Source organism: Dryobates pubescens, chromosome 11 (assembly GCF_014839835.1).
Source record: "Dryobates pubescens isolate bDryPub1 chromosome 11, bDryPub1.pri, whole genome shotgun sequence".
NCBI classification, from domain to species: domain Eukaryota; kingdom Metazoa; phylum Chordata; class Aves; order Piciformes; family Picidae; genus Dryobates; species Dryobates pubescens.
In genome coordinates this window covers 2,109,950-2,128,488 of record NC_071622.1, presented here as the reverse complement: position 1 = coordinate 2,128,488, position 18,539 = coordinate 2,109,950, and the positions used below count along the sequence as shown (strand labels likewise).

At 48.3% G+C, this 18,539-nt stretch overlaps 1 protein-coding gene across 1 annotated transcript in view; it reads left to right on the top strand.

Annotated features, from left to right (window-relative positions):
- The window catches only part of LRRC7 (leucine rich repeat containing 7), a 186,813-nt gene that overhangs the window by 84,430 nt on the left and 83,844 nt on the right, over window positions 1–18,539 (top strand). Inside the window, exons 3-6 of the mRNA XM_054165628.1 lie at window positions 1,331–1,448; window positions 4,177–4,255; window positions 5,347–5,436; window positions 7,326–7,382. Coding sequence (XP_054021603.1) covers window positions 1,331–1,448; window positions 4,177–4,255; window positions 5,347–5,436; window positions 7,326–7,382 — 344 coding nt within the window. The remainder of the gene's footprint in view (window positions 1–1,330; window positions 1,449–4,176; window positions 4,256–5,346; window positions 5,437–7,325; window positions 7,383–18,539) is intronic.

The following is an 18,539-nucleotide window of genomic DNA, read 5'->3' as shown; positions in this document are numbered from 1 at the left end:
CCCCACCACACTCCAGCTTCCTTTCAGGGAGTTGTAGAGAGCTAGGTGATCTCCTCTTCTGCAGACTAAACCCCACTTCCCTCAGCTGCTCCTCCCTAGACCCTTCACCAGTTTTGTTTCCCATCTCTGGACACACTGCAACACCCCAATGTCCTTCTTTGACTGAAGGACCCAAAACTGAACCCAGTATACAAGGTGTGGCCTCACCAGTGCTGGGTATGGGGGCTGAGTTGTGGTTGTTCAGCCTGGAGAAGGGAAGCTCCCAGGAAGACCTTAGAGAAGCTTTCCAGTAATTAAGTGAGCTACAGAACCATTGGGGAGGGACTTTTTACAAGGGCTTGTAGTGACAGGATGAAGAATGATGGCTTTGAGCTGGAAGAGGGCAGATTTAGACTGGAGATTAGGAAGAAATTCTTTCCAGTGAGGGTGGGGAGACACTGGAACAGGTTCCCCAGGGAGGCTGTGGATGCTCCCTGCCTGGAGATGTTCAAAGCCAAGCTGGATGAGGCCCTGAGCAACCTGGGCTGGTGGAAGGTGTCCCTCCCCATGGCAGGGAGGTTAAAACGTAATGATCTTTAAGGTCCTGTCCAACCCAAACCATTCTATGAATCAATGATCCTAAAGGTCTTTTCCAAGCAGATCAATTCTATTACTCTATGTAGTGTTTTAGGCATTCCATGTAGGTATTAGTCAAGCAGAGGCAACCTGTGCTCATGGTCCTGAGCAGCCTGTAACAATGTCCTCTCAGACAGAACCAGAGATTTGGTTTTGGTCGAAAAAGACCTTGAAGATCATCTAGTCTGGAGAAGAGGAGGCTCAGAGGAGACCTTATTCCTCTCTCCAACTCCCTGAAGGGAGGTTGTAGCCAGGTGGGGTTTGGTCTCTTCTCCCAGGCAACCAGCACCAGAACAAGAGGACACAGTCTCAAGCTGTGCCAGGGGAGGTTTAGGCTGGATGTTAAGAAGAAATTCTTCCCAGCAAGAGAGATTGGCCGTTGGGATGTGCTGCCCAGGGAGGTGGTGGAGTCACCATCCCTGGAGGTGTTTAAAAAGAGCCTGGATGAAGCACTCAGTGCCATGGTTTAGTTCATTAGGTGGTGTTGTGTGATAGGTTGGACTTGATGCTCTCGAAGGTCTCTTCCAACCTGGTTAATCCTATTCTATTAAACTGCTAAGTCAACCTAATGGCTTTTCTAAGCATTTCATTGTGGAGTTCTTACCTAGGTAAGTTCTGTGTTGTGGTGTTTGTTGCTTCTGCTAGAAATGGTGACCCCCAACTGCTCTTTGCCCTGAAGCACTCTAAAGTGTCTTCTTTTGTGTGTGTGTTGCAGCAACTCTTCAACTGCCAAGCTTTACGCAAGCTGAGTATACCAGACAATGACCTTTCCAGCCTGCCCACCACTATTGCCAGCTTAGTTAACCTCAAGGAACTTGATATCAGTAAAAATGGTAAGAGCTCCACAGGACAACTGAGTATTTGTAAAGCATTGCAATGAACATGAGCATTAATGATGCTTTACTTGCTAGTCATTAACAAGCTCTTGTTGCAGAAGCCTTGCTCTTCCTCTGCATGATGTACTGTTGTCCCTTCTGAGAAGTCTGGGTGGATGCCTACCTCATTTACTGTTCCTTGAAGAGAAAATAGGGTTTGGGTTTGTGTAGTGTACCATGAGTTGTGATACCCATTGGACACTGAAGTGGGAGTCCCTTTTTCAGTGGACTTATGAACTTGTTCTTTGAAGGGAAAACAGGGTTTGGTTTAGGGACTTCTGAATCTGTCCTTTGAAGGGAAAATAGGGCTTGGTTTAGAGTAGTCTACCATGATGAGTTGTAATACCCATTGGAAACTGAAGTGGGAGTCCCTTTTTCAGTGGACTTATGAACTTGGTCTTTGAAGGGAAAATAGGGTTTGGTTTAGAGACTTCTGAACCTGTCCTTTGAAGGGAAAATAGGTTTGGTTTAGAGACTTCTGAACCTGTCCTTTGAAGGGAAAATAGGTTTTGGTTTAGAGACTTCTGAACCTGTTCTTTGAAGGGAAAATAGGTTTGGTTTAGAGACTTCTGAACCTGTCCTTTGAAGGGAAAATAGGTTTTGGTTTAGAGACTTCTGAACCTGTCCTTTGAAGGGAAAATAGGGTTTGGTTTAGAGACTTCTGAACCTGTCCTTTGAAGGGAAAATAGGTTTTGGTTTAGAGACTTCTGAACCTGTCCTTTGAAGGGAAAATAGGGTTTGGTTTAGAGACTTCTGAACCTGTTCTTTGAAGGGAAAATAGGTTTGGTTTAGAGTAGTCTACCATGATGAGTTGTAATACCCATTGGAAACTGAAGTGGGAGTCCCTTTTTCAGTGGACTTCTGAACCTGTTCTTTGAAGGGTTAATGACTAGGATAGGATAGGATAGGATAGGATAGGATAGGATAGGATAGGATAGGTCAGGTCTACCATGATGAGTTGTGATACCCATGGGAAATTGAAGTGGGAGTCCCTTTTTCAGTGGACTTCTGAACCATTCCACTTTCCAAAGAGGCTTGGTAGAGCCTGGGCTCTTGTGCCATGTCTGTAAGCATCTAAAGCTGGAGGCAAACAGCCACCAGGATTTATCATCCAACCAGTGACTCATTTGCTGATGTGCATTCTTGAAGCTGCATTTGCATATTCATGTGCCTAAACTCCTTTGCATGTAAACTTAAGTGCCTTTGTTTTGAAGATGAGGTTTAAGCACTCTTGAAAGCCTTGAAAAATTCCTTATCAGGGTGGACCTGGAGCCTCTCAGGATTGTGTGTGTGCTCTCCTGAGTGGAGAGCAAAGCCTTGAGAAAGAAAAAGATAAGGAGTTCAGAAAGCAAAGGCAGGCATAAATCAGTAGAGATGATGTCACTATTTCACTCCAGAAGGTTATATAAGACAAGCATTAGCATAATAATTTCAGTCCAAGGCGTGTTATCTCTGCTGGTGTATTTATTTAGTGCTTCAGCATCACTTTTTGGACCTCAATACTAAAATATGTGTGGGTTTTTTCCTGGTAGAGCTTAAGTCTGATCTGAACAATGCCAGATTCTACTTCCATGCTAAGCTGTGTGTGTCATGCCTTGTAGAACTAGACTCTAATGCCAAAACATGAATGCTCTTCCAGGGAGAGCTTAAGTCTGGTCTGAACAATGCCTAATTCTACTTTCCTACTAAACTCTGTCTGTTCTTCTGGTAGAATTACACTCTAATGCTAAAGTTGCACTCTTCTGCCTGGTGGAGCTTAAGTCTGATCTGAACAATGCCAGATTCTGCTTTAATACTAAGCTCTGTGTGTTCTTCCTGGTAGAACTAGACTCTAATGCTAAAACATGACTGTTGTTCCTGGTGGAGCTTAAGCCTGGTCTGAACAATGCCTAATTCTACTTCAATACTGAAATGTGTGTGCTCTTTGTGGTAGAACTAGACTCTAGTGGTAAGACATGAATGTTGTTCCTGGTGGAGCTTAAGTCTGATCTGAACAATGCCTAATTCTACTTCAATACTAAGCTCTGTGTGTTATGCCTTGTAGAACTAGACTCTAATGCTAGAACATGAATGTTGTTCCTGGAGGAGTTTAAGTCTGGTCTGAACACTGCCTAATTCTACTTTCCTACTAAACTCTGTTTGTTCTTCCTGGTAGCATTACACTATGATGCTAAAATTTCAGTCTTCTGCCTGGTAGAGCTTAAGTCTGATCTGAGCAATGCCAGATTCTACTTTAATACTAAGCTCTGTGTGTTCTTCCTGGAAGAACTAGACTCTAGTGGTAAAACATGAATGTTGTTCCTGGGAGAGCTTAAGTCTGATCTGAGCAATGCCAGATTCTGCTTTAATACTAAGCTCTGTGTGTTCTTCCTGGAAGAACTAGACTCTAATGCTAAAACATGACTGTTGTTCCTGGTGGAGCTTAAGTCTGGTCTGAACAATGCCTAATTCTCCTTTAATGCTACACTCTGTGTGTTCCTCCTGGTAGAACTAGGCTGTAGTCCTAAAACATGAATCTTGTTCCTGGCAGAGCTTAAGTCTGATCTGGGGGAAAAAACCCAAAAAGATAAATGAACTCCTCTGTGAGCAAAAGTTAAGCAGTTTGGGTTGGTTGGTTTGCTTTGCTTTGCTTTAGAGGCAACACAATCATTCTTTCAATACTTCTTTTCATTTCTATTTTCAATAGGAATTCAAGATTTCCCAGAAAATATTAAATGTTGTAAGTGCTTAACAATTATTGAAGCCAGTGTCAACCCTGTCTCGAAGTGAGTATCAGCAGCTTGTCTTTTCTAGAGGGCAAGGGCAGCAAAAGCCACCCAACCTGACCCAGAATGTAAAGCTTTTTGGAACAGGCTCCTTAGCAAGACCAAGCTGAATTCCCTTCTGTTTTCTGAGTTGTTTTAAAGTCCAGGGTGTGATGCAGCTACAAAAAAGATCTGTGGAGCAGTATCTGAAGGGGGCCTACAAGAAGGCTGGGGAGGGACTTCTCAGGATCTCAGGTAGTGATAGGACTAAGGGGAAGGGAATGAAGCTGGAGGTGGGGAGGTTCAGGCTGGAGGTGAGGAGGAAGTTCTTCACCATGAAAGTGGTGAAGCCCTGGAATGGGTTGGCCAGGGAGGTGGTTGGGGCCCTGTCCCTGGAGGTGTTTAAGCCCAGGCTGGATGAGGCTCTGGGCAGCCTGATCTAGTGTGGGGTGTCCCTGCCCATGGCAGGGGGGTTGGAACTAGATGATCCTTGTGGTCCCTTCCAACCCTGACTGATTCTATGATACTATGACTATGTGATTAATGTGGTGTCTTTTTCATGTGGCAAAGCAGCCCAAGCTTTTTGTCTTGGGGAAGTAAGGCTTGAGACAACCTCACGTGCCATGATGTCTTGGCTGGGACTCGGGCAACCCTTATTCCTTCCCAAAACTTGCAATAATAGTGGCCCCAAAAAACCCAACCCCCAACACAACAACCCTGGGCTGTCATCCTGTGGCTCAGGAAATGGAGTGAAGGAGAGGAAAGGCTGAAATGTTACTATTTCCCTTTGAAACTGAAGGAAAGGAAAGAAAATAAAGAAAGCAAAGACCTTTGAAGCCTTTTGCAAGCTGGAAACCTGAGGTAGGAAGGGGATAAAAAAGCCTTGGATGTGCCAATCACTTCCACTTCATATGGTTAGAGCAATGTGGGAAAGAGGAGAAGGGGCCAAAATGTTGTCTGCAACAAACAAGTTGTTGAGAAGTTGGGTAGGAAAAGGTGGTGAGAAGGAAGGAGTCATCTTTCTCCCTCTAAATATACATTGTTATTATTGCCATAGCAACCTTGGTGTGAGCATTAAGCTTTTCTCACTGTTTCTTGGGGGTATTTTTTAGGCTGCCAGATGGCTTCACACAACTTCTAAATTTGACCCAGCTCTATCTAAATGATGCCTTCTTGGAGTTTCTTCCAGCTAACTTTGGAAGGTAAGAATTAGTCATCAAAGCATATTGCTCTTTCCTATGAACCCAGTCTTTAAGGGAGCTTGAAGGGATGATTTTAAAGCTGTGTTCTTGGTAAAAATCAAAGAATCCAAGAATGGTTTAGGTTGGAAGGGACCTCAGAGATCATCTACTCCAACCTGAGAGAGAGAGGCTGAGGGAGCTGGGGTTGCTTAGCCTGCAGAAGAGGAGGCTCAGGGGAGACCTTCTTGCTCTCTCCAACTCCCTGAAGGGAGGTTGGAGCCAGGTGAGGGTTGGTCTCTTCTCCCAGGCAAGCAGCACCAGAACAAGAGGACACAGTCTCAAGCTGTGCCAGGGGAGGTTTAGGCTGGAGGTGAGGAGAAAGTTCTTCCCAGCAAGAGAGATTGGCCACTGGGATGTGCTGCCCAGGGAGGTGGTGGAGTCCCCATCCCTGGAGGTGTTCAAGACAGGCTTGGATGTGGCACTTGGAGCCATGGTTTAGTTAGTCAGGAGGTGTTGGGTGATAGGTTGGGCTTGATGATCTCTGAGGTCTTTTTCAGCCTGATTGGTTCAATTCAATTCAATTCAATCCAATCCAATCCTATTCTATTCTATTCTATTCTATTCTATTCTATTCTACTCTACTCTACTCTACTCTACTCTACTCTAATCTACTCCACACTACTCTAATCTACTCTACTTTACTCTAACCCCCCTGCCATGGGCAGAGGCAGCTCTCAACTGGACTTGAAAGGGGGGAAAAAAAGAGAAAAAAGATATTTTGGCTTTTCAGTCTTATTTGTATGAATATTATGTCACCAAGGGTCTAATAATGAAGAGATTGAGTCTGGTGCTTTAGGGGGGAAATGAGAATGAAGTTGAAGAGGAGGAGTGTCCCTGACCGAGTGGCTTATTGACTCGTGGCTAGGGCAGGAGACACACCAGCACAGGATAAAGGACCTGCAGGGAGAATAATGTTGCTAATATCCAACCTAAACCTCCCCTGGTGCAACCTGAGGCCGTTTCATGTTGTCCTACCACTTAGAAATTTCTTTCTCAGAACAAAATCCTTTCCAGTGAGGGTGGTGAGACAATGGAGCAGGTTGTCCTGGGAGGTTGTGGCTGCCCTCTGCCTGGAGGTTCAAGGGCAGGCTGGATGAGGCCTTGAGCAACCTGGGCTGGTGGGAGGTGTCCCTATCCATGGCAGGAGGTTGGAACCGGATGATCTTGAAGGTCTCTCTCAACCCAAACCATTTCATGATTCTCTGATAGTAGGGAGAAGAGACCAACCCCGACCTGGCTCCAGCCTCCTTTCAGGGTGCTGTAGAGAGCCAGGTGGTCTCCCCTCAGCCTCCTTTTCCCTCAGCTGCTCCTCACCAGCCCTGTTCTCCAGACTCTTCCCCAGCTTTGTTCCCTTCTCTGGACCTGCTTCAGCCTCTCAATGTCCTTCCTGGAGTGAGGGACCCAAGATTTTTGAGCTGTGGCCTTACCAGTGCCCTTCTGCCCTTGCCTGAAGCCCTTTGCTCCTGACTCCATTTCCTACCACATCCAGCCTCCGAACAACTTGACAATTTCCTCCTGTGCCTGAAGCAGACTTCTTCGTTGTTGTTGAAGCAAGCTGTTTCACATAACCTTTATGGATTCTTCAGCCAGGCTGAGGCTGGAAATTAGGAACAATTCCTTCCTTGCAGGAGTGGTCAGGCACTGGCACAGGCTGCCCAGGGAGGTGCTGGAGTCACCACGCCTGGAGGTGTCCAACAAACCTGTGGCCATGGCGCTGTGGGACGTGGCTTGGTGAATGTGGTGGCGGTGGGTTGATGGTTGGTCTTGATGATGTTTGAGGTCTCTTCCAGCCCAAACAGTTCTCTGAGTTGATGACTCTCTGGACTAATAATTTTCTGTCCTCTTTCCAGACTCGTCAAATTGCGAATTTTGGAGCTAAGAGAAAACCACTTGAAAACTCTACCAAAGTAAGTGAATACCTGCACAAGCCTCTGTCACCTGCTCATCCCACAGGTGCTGAACATTTTTACTGCCAGCCTGGCAATGGTGGTTGTTTCTCTTCAGAGTTATTTTTCTCCCCCCACCCTGCTTTCAAGACATTCCACTGAAGGTTTTCAGCTGAAAGCAAACAGAATGGAAGATGGAGATTGGTGCAATCACAGGCTCACAGGATGTCAGGGGATGGGAGGGACCCAAAGAGATCATCCAGCCCAGCCCCCCTGCCAGAGCAGGACCATACAACCCAGCACAGGTCACACAGAACACATCCAGATGGGGCTGGAAAGGCTCCAGAGAAGGAGACTCCACAACCTCTCTGGGCAGCCTGCTCCAGGGCTCTGTGAGCCTCACAGGAAAGAAGTTCCCCCTTGTGTTGAGGTGGAACCTCCTGTGCTGCAGCTTCCATCCATTGCTCCTTGTCCTATCCCAGGGAGCAAGTGAGCAGAGCCTGTCCCCTCCCTCCTGACCCCCAGCCCTCAGCTATTGATAGACATTGATTAAATCCCCTCTCAGTCTTCTCTTCTCCAGACTCAAGAGCCCCAGGCCCCTCAGCCTCTCCTCCCCAGGCAGTGCTGCAGTCCCCTAAGCATCCTGGTAGCCTCCCCTGGAGCCTCTCCAGCAGATCCCTGTCCCTCCTGAGCTGGGGAGCCCAGAACTGAACACAGCACTCAAGGTGAGGTCTCAGCAGGACAGAGCAGAGGGGGAGGAGAACCTCCCTGGCTCTGCTGGACACACTCTTCTTAATGCCCCCCAGGATGCCCTTGGCCTCCTTGGCCCCCAGGGCACATTGGTGTCCCATGGATAACTTGTGATCCACCAGCACTGCCAGGTGCCTCTCCACAGGGCTCTCTCCAGCAGATCCCCTCCCAGCCTGTCCTGCTGCAGGTTATTCTTCCTCCCCAGCTGCAGGACTCTGCTCTTCTCCTTGTTCAACCTCATTCAGTTCCTCTGTGCCCAGCTCTCAGTCTGTCCAAGTCTAGCTGGGTGGCCAAGACTTGACTTTCACTGACTTGCAGTGCAATATCCCAGGTCTAGAAGGTGACATCTTAAAACATCTGCTGTCAGCTGGAAAACATTGGGGTGGGGGGAATTAGAAATCAACATCTGAGCTAAGCTTGCTCAGTGATTCTGTGAGGCATTTTCCTCATCAAGGAGTAGTCTGAGGTGTTGGAAACATACTTGATGCAACCTCAGTAGAACCATCTCCCCGCATGGGGCTGCACAAACATTGAATGCATTTGGTGGCTTACAATGAAATCAAAGTGAGGAACCTGAACCATCAAACTCTTGAAGAACCTTCACTTGGGCCTGGACAACAACTAAAATGTATTTGGTGTGGGTTACAATGAAATTGGGAAAGCTGAATCCTGAGACCCTTGAAGAAGCAGCACTTGGGGTTGGGAAAGCTGAATCCTCAGAGCCTTGAAGAAACAGCACTTGGGGTTGGGAAAGCTGAATCCTCAGAGCCTTGAAGAAGCAGCACTTGGGTTGGGAAAGCTGAATCCTCAGAGCCTTGAAGAAGCAGCACTTGGGGTTGGGAATCCTGAATCCTCAGAGCCTTGAAGAAGCAGCACTTGGGGTCAGGAATCTTGAATCCTCAGAGCCTTGAAGAAGCAGCACTTGGGGTTGGGAAAGCTGAATCCTCAGAGCCTTGAAGAAGCAGCACTTGGGGTTGGGAAAGCTGAATCCTCAGAGCCTTGAAGAAACAGTACTTGGGGTTGGGAAAGCTGAATCCTCAGAGCCTTGAAGAAGCAGCACTTGGGGTTGGGAAAGCTGAATCCTCAGAGCCTTGAAGAAGCAGCACTTGGGTTGGGAAAGCTGAATCCTCAGAGCCTTGAAGAAGCAGCACTTGGGGTTGGGAAAGCTGAATCCTCAGAGCCTTGAAGAAGCAGCACTTGGGTTGGGAAAGCTGAATCCTCAGAGCCTTGAAGAAACAGTACTTGGGGTTGGGAAAGCTGAATCCTCAGAGCCTTGAAGAAGCAGCACTTGGGGTTGGGAAAGCTGAATCCTCAGAGCCTTGAAGAAGCAGCACTTGGGGTTGGGAAAGCTGAATCCTCAGAGCCTTGAAGAAACAGTACTTGGGTTGGGAAAGCTGAATCCTCAGAGCCTTGAAGAAACAGCACTTGGGGTTGGGAATCCTGAATCCTCAGAGCCTTGAAGAAACAGCACTTGGGGTTGGGAATCCTGAATCCTCAGAGCCTTGAAGAAGCAGCACTTGGGGTTGGGTTTCTCGGTACTGTTCACCCCAAAAAGTAAGTTGCTATAATTTGTTGCCATCCTTTGACCTTTTAAGTGACATTTTGAGAAGGAAAGCAGAAAGGGATGATAACTACATTGTGCAATTCACAGGCTGGAGAGAGGAAGCTGTATTTCACAGAGCAAGGAGTATGTTTCTGGGTGCAAACCAGCTGGTTGCTCCACCAGGTGTCCCAACCCCATGGCTGTGGGGGTGGTTGGGATTGGGAGTTGCATGGCCCTGTTATGGTGGTGCCAACTGGCTGCATCAATTATTGAGTAATTAGTAAGTGTTGCTAATACTCAGGTCTGTGTTGCTGAGCTCTTTTTCAAAGGGCATCCTGCCAGCAAGCCTGCAGTTGCCAGCATCTCCTGGGCAGGTGTTTTGGCCCCTGGTGTGGCATGGTGACATTTCCCCTACTGCCTGGGGGCTTTCAGCCACAGCCCTCTCCTTTCTTGAAGGCAAACTGTATTTTCTGTTCTCCATTGATTCTTGATAGCAGTTAAAAGCCCTTTTTGGTATCAAATTGCCATTGTGAGTCATTTCCTTTGTTCTGAGTCTGACCATTGTGAAAAGCAACCAAAAAAACCCCAAACAACCCCCAAACCAAACCTCCACAAACCAAACCCAGCTTCAGCCTGCCACCAAAGTGCTGATCTGTGGTCAGGTCTTGTTTAGGACAACAGGTTTGCAGCCTTTGGGGTCTTGATCATCTGAAAGGGTTCCATATGTGTTGTGGTGCATCTGTGGGATCCAGGCTATGGACCTGCTGGGGTATATCCATGGGATCTAGGGTATAGACAGGGTGTAGGTTAAAGACCTGTTTGGTATCTCCTTGGGATCTAGGGTATGGATCTGCTGTGGTATATCTATGGGATCCAGGGTATGGATCTGCTGTGGTATCTCCATGTGATCTAGGGTCTGTTGTGGTATCTCCATGTGATCTAGGGTATGGATCTGCTGTGGTATCTCCATGTGGTCTAGAGTCTGTTGTGGTGTCTCCATGTGATCTAGGGTATGGACATGCTGTGGTATCTCCCTGGGATGTGGGGTATGGACAAGCCTGGAGAAGAGGAGGCTCAGAGGAGACCTTGCTCTCTACAACTCTCTGAAGGGAGGTTGTAGCCAGGTGGGGGTTGGTCTCTTCTCCCAGGCAAGCAGCACCAGAACAAGAGGACACAGTCTCAAGCTGTGCCAAGGGAAGTTTAGGCTGGAGGTGAGGAGAAAGTTCTTCCCAGCAAGAGAGACTGGCCATGGGAATGTGCTGCCCAGGGAGGTGGTGGAGTCCCCATCCCTGGAGGTGTTCAAGAAGGGATTGGATGTGGCACTTGGAGCCATGGTTGAGTTGTCAGGAGGTGTTGGGTGATAGGTTGGACTTGATGATCTCTGAGGTCTTTTCCAACCTTAATGATTCTGTGATTCTATGACATGCTGTGGTATCTCCCTGGGATGTAGGATGTGGACCTGCTGTGGTACCTATGTGGAATCTAGGGTATGGAGACACTGTGGTATCTCCATGGGATCTAGGGTGTGCTGTGATATCTCCAGGTGCTCTAAGGTGTGTTGTGGTATCTCCATGGGATCTAGGCCATGTACATGTTGTAGGGTATATCCATATGCTCTAGAGTAACTCCTAAACTTCAGTCTCTTCCAGCAGGCAATTGCAAAGTCTTTGCATGCAGAAGGTGCTTGTTGGAAAGGATGGATGTGTGTGTGCCAGGACTGAGGAGTTGGAAGTCCACAACAGAAGAATTTTGATTGAACACAATGTTTATAGACTTCTGATGTAATCCTGATCCAACTGAAGCTCATAGAACCATAGAATAGCAGGGGTTGGAAGGGACCTCCAGAAATCATCATGTCCAACCCCCCTGCCAAAGCACAATAACCTAGGGCAGGTCACACAGGAACACATTCAGATGAGTATTGAAGGTCTCCAGAGGAGGAGACTCCACAATCTCTCTGAGCAAACATGAATCATTATTGATCTGGAGGTGCTGGAGGGTGTCCAGAGAAGGGCCACGAGGAGGAGCAGAGGGCTGGAGCTGCTCTGCTGTGAGCACAGACTGAGGGAGTTGGGGTTGTGCAGGCTGGAGAGGAGAAGGCTCCCAGGAGACCTCATTGTGACCTTCCAGTCTCTGCAGGGAGCTACAAGAAAGCTGGGGAGGGACTTTTGAGGGTGTCAGGGAGGGATAGGACTGGGGGGGATGGAGCAAAAGTAGAAATGGGGAGATTGAGATTGGATGTGAGGAAGAAGTTGTTCCCCAGGAGGGTGATGAGAGCCTGGCACAGGTTGCCCAGGGAGGTGGTGGCAGCCTCCTGCCTGGAGGTGTTTGCAGCCAGGCTGGAGGTGGCTGTGAGCAACCTGCTGCAGTGTGAGGTGTCCCTGGCCATGGCAGGGGGTTGGAGCTGGCTGAGCCTTGAGGTCCCTTCCAAGCCTGACAGTTCTCTGATTCTATAAGATTCCTACTCGTGTGCAGTAGCCTCTGGTTTCAGTAACACCATGTTTGTAAAGGTGGTGGAATGTGATTGTCCCTGCTGCATGATCTTGATGCAAGGAGGGCCTTTGGTGCTGGGAACCAAGGGAGACATTATTTTTGTTGTGCTTGATCTCTGCTCATGGCTGTGGCAGAAGCCTTTGCTATATACTGCTGAGACCAACTGGAAATAGAAGGTTCTGCTTATGCAAACGCTGCCCTTCAGGCTGCTCGAGGAGAGGGACAGCTGGCTTATGCAATAAAGGAAGAGGAGGAAAGTTAACAAGGTCATTTTTGTATCAACTGGGGCAAGAATCATAGAATCATTCTGCTTGGGAAAGATCCCCAAGATCACTGAGTCCAACCACCAACCCAACACCACCATGGCCACTAAAGCATGGCCCACAGTGCCAGGGCCACACATTGCTTGAACACCTCCTGGCATGGTGACTCCAGCACCTCCCTGGGCAGCCTGTGCCAGTGCCTGACCACTCCTGCAGGGAAGAAATTGTTCCTCATGTCCAACCTAAACCTCCCCTGGCACAATTTCAGGCCATTTCCTCACATTCTGTTACTTGATACTCTGGAGAAGAGAGCAACCTCCACCTCACTCCAGCCTCTTTTCAGGCAATGGAGGTTTGCTCTCACTTCCAAGCTCCCCAGCACTACACAGGCATTGGCTTGCTGGAGAGCACCCACTGAAGGGCCAGCAAGATGAGTGAGGCACTGAAACATCTGACACACCACATATGCCTACATATTTTTTGATCACCTCCAGGGATGGGGACTCCACCACCTCCCTGGGCAGCCTGTTCCAGTGCCTGACCAAATGGCAGATCTCTGCATTTCTAGGGTTCAGCTCTTTCCAGTGAGGGTGGTGAGACACTGGAACAGGTTGCCCAGGGAGGTTGGGGTTGCTCCCTCCCTGGAGATGTTCAAGCTCAGGTTGGATGAGGTCTTGTGCTAGTGGGAGGTGTCCCTGGCCATGGCAGGGGGGTTGGAACTGGATGATCCTTGAGGTCCCACAGAGGGTGTGCCTCCTGCTCCTTCCTAGTGTGAATTTGGCCTAATTATAGTAAAAAGATGGCAACTACTGGTATGGAGCAGCATCTCTTTGCATGCTGATGTGGATCTGGGAAGACCATGGCTGAGCATGGGAGCTTGAAGGCCTCGTGGTGGTGAGGCCATGGGCAAATACTGCAGAGTGGCAGGGAGAAGTAAAGCAGCATAGGTGCATCATTTAGGCTTGGGAGGGAAACAGAACATTCAATACCAGACTCTCTTTATTTTCTCAGTCAGTAAGAGAAGGCAAATTGTGAGGAGGAAATCGTCTCTGCAACAGAACCACCTGGGGTTAGGACACAAAAATGCAGTTCTGTAAATCAGAATGTATTGTTCCAGCTCATTGCAGAGAAAGTGATGCAGATCTGTCAGATATATAGCTAAAGGTGTTCTTTCTTATGGAGCCATGGAATACTTTAGGTTGGAAGGGATTCTAAAGCTCATCCAGTCCAACCCCACTGCAGTCAGCAGGGACAGCTGCAGCGAGAGCAGGCTGCTCAGAGCCCCAAGCAAGCTGACCTGCAGTGGTGCCAGGGATGGGGCATAAGATCATAGAATTATTAAGGTTGGAAAAGACCTCTAAGATCATCAGGTCCAATCCTCTACCCAACACCTCCATGACCACCAGGCTATGTCCCATAGTGCCACACTACCACCTCTCTGGGCAACCTCAGCCAGGCTCTCACCACCCTCAGTGTCAAACATCTCTCCCTCCTCCCCACTCTGAATCTCCCTCTTTTAGTTCAAACCATCACGCCTTGTCCTGTCACAACAGACCCTGCTCAAAACCTGTCCCCAGCTTTCTGCTCATCCCCTTTAAGCACTGAAAAGCCACTGGAAGTTGTCCCTGGAGCCTTCTCCAGGCTGAGCAACCCCAGGATGAAAATGAAAGAGAGGTCAGGCACTGGCGCAGGCTGCCCAGGGAATTGGTGGCATCCCCATCCCCAGCAGCCTCTGGAGATGGCACTTTGGGACATGGTTCAATGGCCATGGTGGTGTTGGGTTGGTGGTTGGACTGGATGGTCTTGGAGGTCTTTTCCAACCAGGACAATTCCATGGTTCTGTGGTTGTAAGTCACTAAGTCTGCGCAGGCTCCTCCTGGAATGATTTGGAGCTTGTTGTGACATTAGTTGCACATTTCCCCATCCTCCAGCTCTGAAGCAGTGGGGGAGAGGCTCGGTGTGTCATCCAGGCATGGTGTCTGGGCTCTAGCTGTGAGTCAGCCTGGCAGCCCTGGGAGCCCAAACTCTCCACACAAATGCAGCAAATTAATTTAGTTTCGCTTCCCTGACCTCCTTCTCTTCCTTCTTTTTTGACTGAGCATTCCTTTGAGACCTTTTCCACAGACTCTGGCAGGCTTCCTTCTCCTGAGGGACCTGAAGAAAGGTTTATTATTGCTCTTTACAAAGTATTTCTGAAGGCATTTGCAGCCCTGTGTAGCTAGCCATGTCGTTCTGCTGTCCTCATTGGAAGATGGTTTCCAGCCTCTGTAAAGGAGGCTTTCTAAGTCTTCTCTGTTTTCCAGGCTGTCATGCTGGGGTTGGATTTTTCTCAGGTCCTTCTGACAGGTGATCTTTGTTGCCTTAAGGCTCTTGATTCTTCTCCCAGCAGTGGTTTAACTTGCTGAGCTGATGTGGAGAACTTCTCACTGTGATTATTTCATAGATTCATAAAATGGTCTGGGTTGGAAGAGACCTTCAAGATCATCCAGCTCCAACTCCCTGCCATGGCCAGGGACACCTCCCACTAGCCCAGGCTGCACAAGTCGTCATCCAGCCTGAGCCTGAACACCTCCAGGGAGGGAGCATCCCTGGGCAGCCTGTTCCAGTGTCTCACCACCCTCACTGGAAAGAGCTGAACCCTAGAAATGCAGAGATCTGCCATTTGGTCAGGCACTGGAACAGGCTGCCCAGGGAGGTGGTGGAGTCCCCATCCCTGGAGGTGATCAAAAAATATGTAGACATGTCACTTGGGGACATGGTTTAATGGCCATGGTGGTGCTGGGTTAATAGCTGGACTTGATCATCTAGTTCCAACTCCCTGCCACTAGACCAGGTTGCACAAGACCTCATCCAACCTGAGCTTGACCATGTCCAGGGAAGGGGCATCCACAACTGGGAAACATGTTCCAGTAAAGAATTTCTTCCCAATCTCCAGTCTAAATCTCCCCTCCTCAAGCTTCAATCCATTCCCTCTCATTCTGTCACAATAAGCTCTTGTAAAGTAGTCCCTCCCCAGCTTTCTTGTAGCCCCCTTCAGGTACTGGAAGGCTGCTAGAAGGTCTCTTGGAGCCTTCTTTTCTCCAGGCTGAACAGCTCCAACTCTCTTCATCTTACCTGCTCAGAGTCATGTTGAGAAAGGCTGGAGATACTAAACTCAGAGGCAGGACTTGAGTCCAGCCAGTCACTGTTTGAGTGAGGAGCAGGCTGGCAGACTGGGAAATTGGCATGAGGATCAAGGGCTGGATTATGCTGGCTGCTGAGAACTTGGATCCCATGAGCAATGTGACTGCTGATGTCAGAGAGTCTTCTCTGGCCTACCCTAGGAAAAATTCATCCTGCCTTCTGCTCTTCAAGAATAGGCTGCCTTAATTAGCTAGTCCACAGTTCAACCCAGCCTCACTAATTGATTTTGGCCAAGTGCTTTAGGAACCGTGGCACAGACACAAAGCTCAGAGATGGTTCCCCACAACTAGAATAGAATAGAATAAAATAGACTTAACCAGGTTGGAGAAGACCTCAGAGATCATCCAGTCCAACCTCTCAGCCAACCCCATCTAAGCAACTCAACCATGGCTCCAAGTGCCTCAGCCAAGCCTTTTGTGAACACCTCCAGGGTGTCCACCTCCCTGGGCAGTACATCCCAATGGCCAACCTCTCTTGCTGGGAAAAACTTTCTCCTCACCTCCAGCCTAAACCTCCCCTGGAGCAGCTTGAGACTGTGTCCTCTTGTTCTGGTGCTGCTTGCCTGGGAGAAGAGACCAACCCCCACCTGGCTCCAACCTCCCTTCAGGGAGCTGCAGAGAACAGTAAGGTCTCCCCTGAGCCTCCTCTTCTCCAGGCTAACTACCATTCATCACTTTGCCTCTTGGCTTGCTGAAGATCTGTGGTTATGCCAGGCCAGCACCAAGTTCTTACTGCAATTAAAGTAAATCACCAGTTCTTTAAACCTAGCAGCTAAATTGACAACTTTGGTTGGGAAAGAGACATTCTGTGTACCAACAAAAGCTTCCAATTTGTTTAACCATTACATTTTAGCTTGGTCTTGTTGGCTTCAAAGCCAGGTTGGACGAGGCCTTGAGGAACCTGGGCTAGTGGAAGGCATCCCTGCCCATGCCAGGAGGATTGGAACTAGATGATCTTCAAGGCTTCTTCCAACCAAAACCATTTTCTGTATCTATGGCTCCTACTCCTATGGAAACCTCATGTATTTGCATTGCATTTTGTGTTTTCTGAGCCTTCTCTGTCATAAATATTCATTGCTCTCCATAGCAACAAATAGCAGCAGACCTTCCACTCCCAAACTGAGCGTTGTGGGAGCATTAACATCCTGAGAGCAGCCAGGAATGTTTCATGTCTTGGGAAAGAACATGGAAACTCCACCCTGTGCTGTTGCTTGTGCCAAGCAGCCAGGCCACCTGCCTGTGTTTTGTCAAAAATCAGAGAATTGTTTGGGTGGGAAAGACCTCTGAGATCACCCAGTCCAACCTCCAACCCAACACCACCATGGCCATTAAACCACCTCCCAAAGCACCATCACCACACATGGCTTGACACCTATAGACTCATAGAATTGTTTGGGTTGGAAAACACCTCTAAGATCATCCAGTCCAACCTTCAACCCAACACCACTATGGTCATTAATCCATCTCCCAAAGGGCCATATCCATATGCTTCTTGATCATAGAATCAAAGGATCATAGAATTATTTTGGTTGGAAGAGGTCTCTATGATCAGCAAGTCCAACCTTCAACCCAACACCACCATGGCCATTAAACCACCTCCCAAAGCACCATCACTACACATGGCTTGACACCTATAGACTCATAGAATTGTTTGGGTTGGAAAACACCTCTAAGATCATCCAGTCCAACCAGCAACCCAATACCACCATGGCCATTAAACCACATCCCAAAGCACCATCAGCACACATGGCTTGACACCTATAGACTCATAGAATTGTTTGGGTTGGAAAACACCTCTAAGATCATCCAGTCCAACCTTCAACCCAACACCACTATGGTCATTAATCCATCTCCCAAAGGGCCATATCCATATGCTTCTTGATCATAGAATCAAAGGATCATAGAATTATTTTGGTTGGAAGAGGTCTCTATGATCAGCAAGTCCAACCTTCAACCCAACACCACCACGGCCATTAAACCATCTCCCAAAGCACCATCACCACACATGGCTTGACACCTATGGAACCATAGAATTGTTTGGGTTGGAAAAGACCTCTGAGATCACCCAGTCCAACCTTCAACCCAGCACCACCACGGCCATTAAACCATATCTCCAAGTGCCATCACCACACATGGCTTGACACCTATGGAACCATAGAATTGTTTGGGTTGGAAAAGACCTCTGAGATCACCCAGTCCAACCTTCAACCCAGCCCCACCATGGCCATTAAACCATATCTCCAAGTGCCGTGGCCACAGGTTTCTTCTTCACTTCCAGGGATGGTGACTGCATAACCTCTCTGGGCAGCCTGTTCCAATGCCTGACCACTCTTCTCCCAGCACAGAAAAAACCCCACCTTTGAGGAGCTGGTATGATCTTTGCTCTTGGAGCTGTTTGGGTTGAGGAAACTCCTTCTGGGGGGTTTTGTGGAGTTTCTTGCAGTTGGAGCTCTGTAAAATGGAGAACTTGCAGAAGCTGCATTTGTAAATGCTCTGAGTCACAAGTCTCAGAGAAGCTGTAGGTGTTAGTAATTGATGAGAAAATACTTGTATTTGTTGTCCTCATCCTTATGACTCACTGTTTACCCTCTGAAGCTGTGGCTTCTCATCTCTGCTTTGGTTTTCTGGGCAGCAGATATCACAGCTGCTTGTTTTTCTGCATAACTGTGCAGGTAGGAAAGAACACACAGTGGAGATGTTACCGAGAGGTGAGTCCACAGCAGATTTCCCTGGGTCTTTGCCTGTTGCTCAGAATTAATGGGCTTTGTGAGGAGTCAGCTTTGCAGATCAGGTTCTCAAGTACAGCTTCTAAGGTTCTGAAGATGAGAACAATTCAAAACTGGGTGGAATTTAACAGTATCTTCTCCTATCCCCTGATACTAGGGAAAGGAGACCAACCCCCACCTCACTCAGGGAGCTGTAGAGAGCAAGGAGGTCTCTCCTCAGC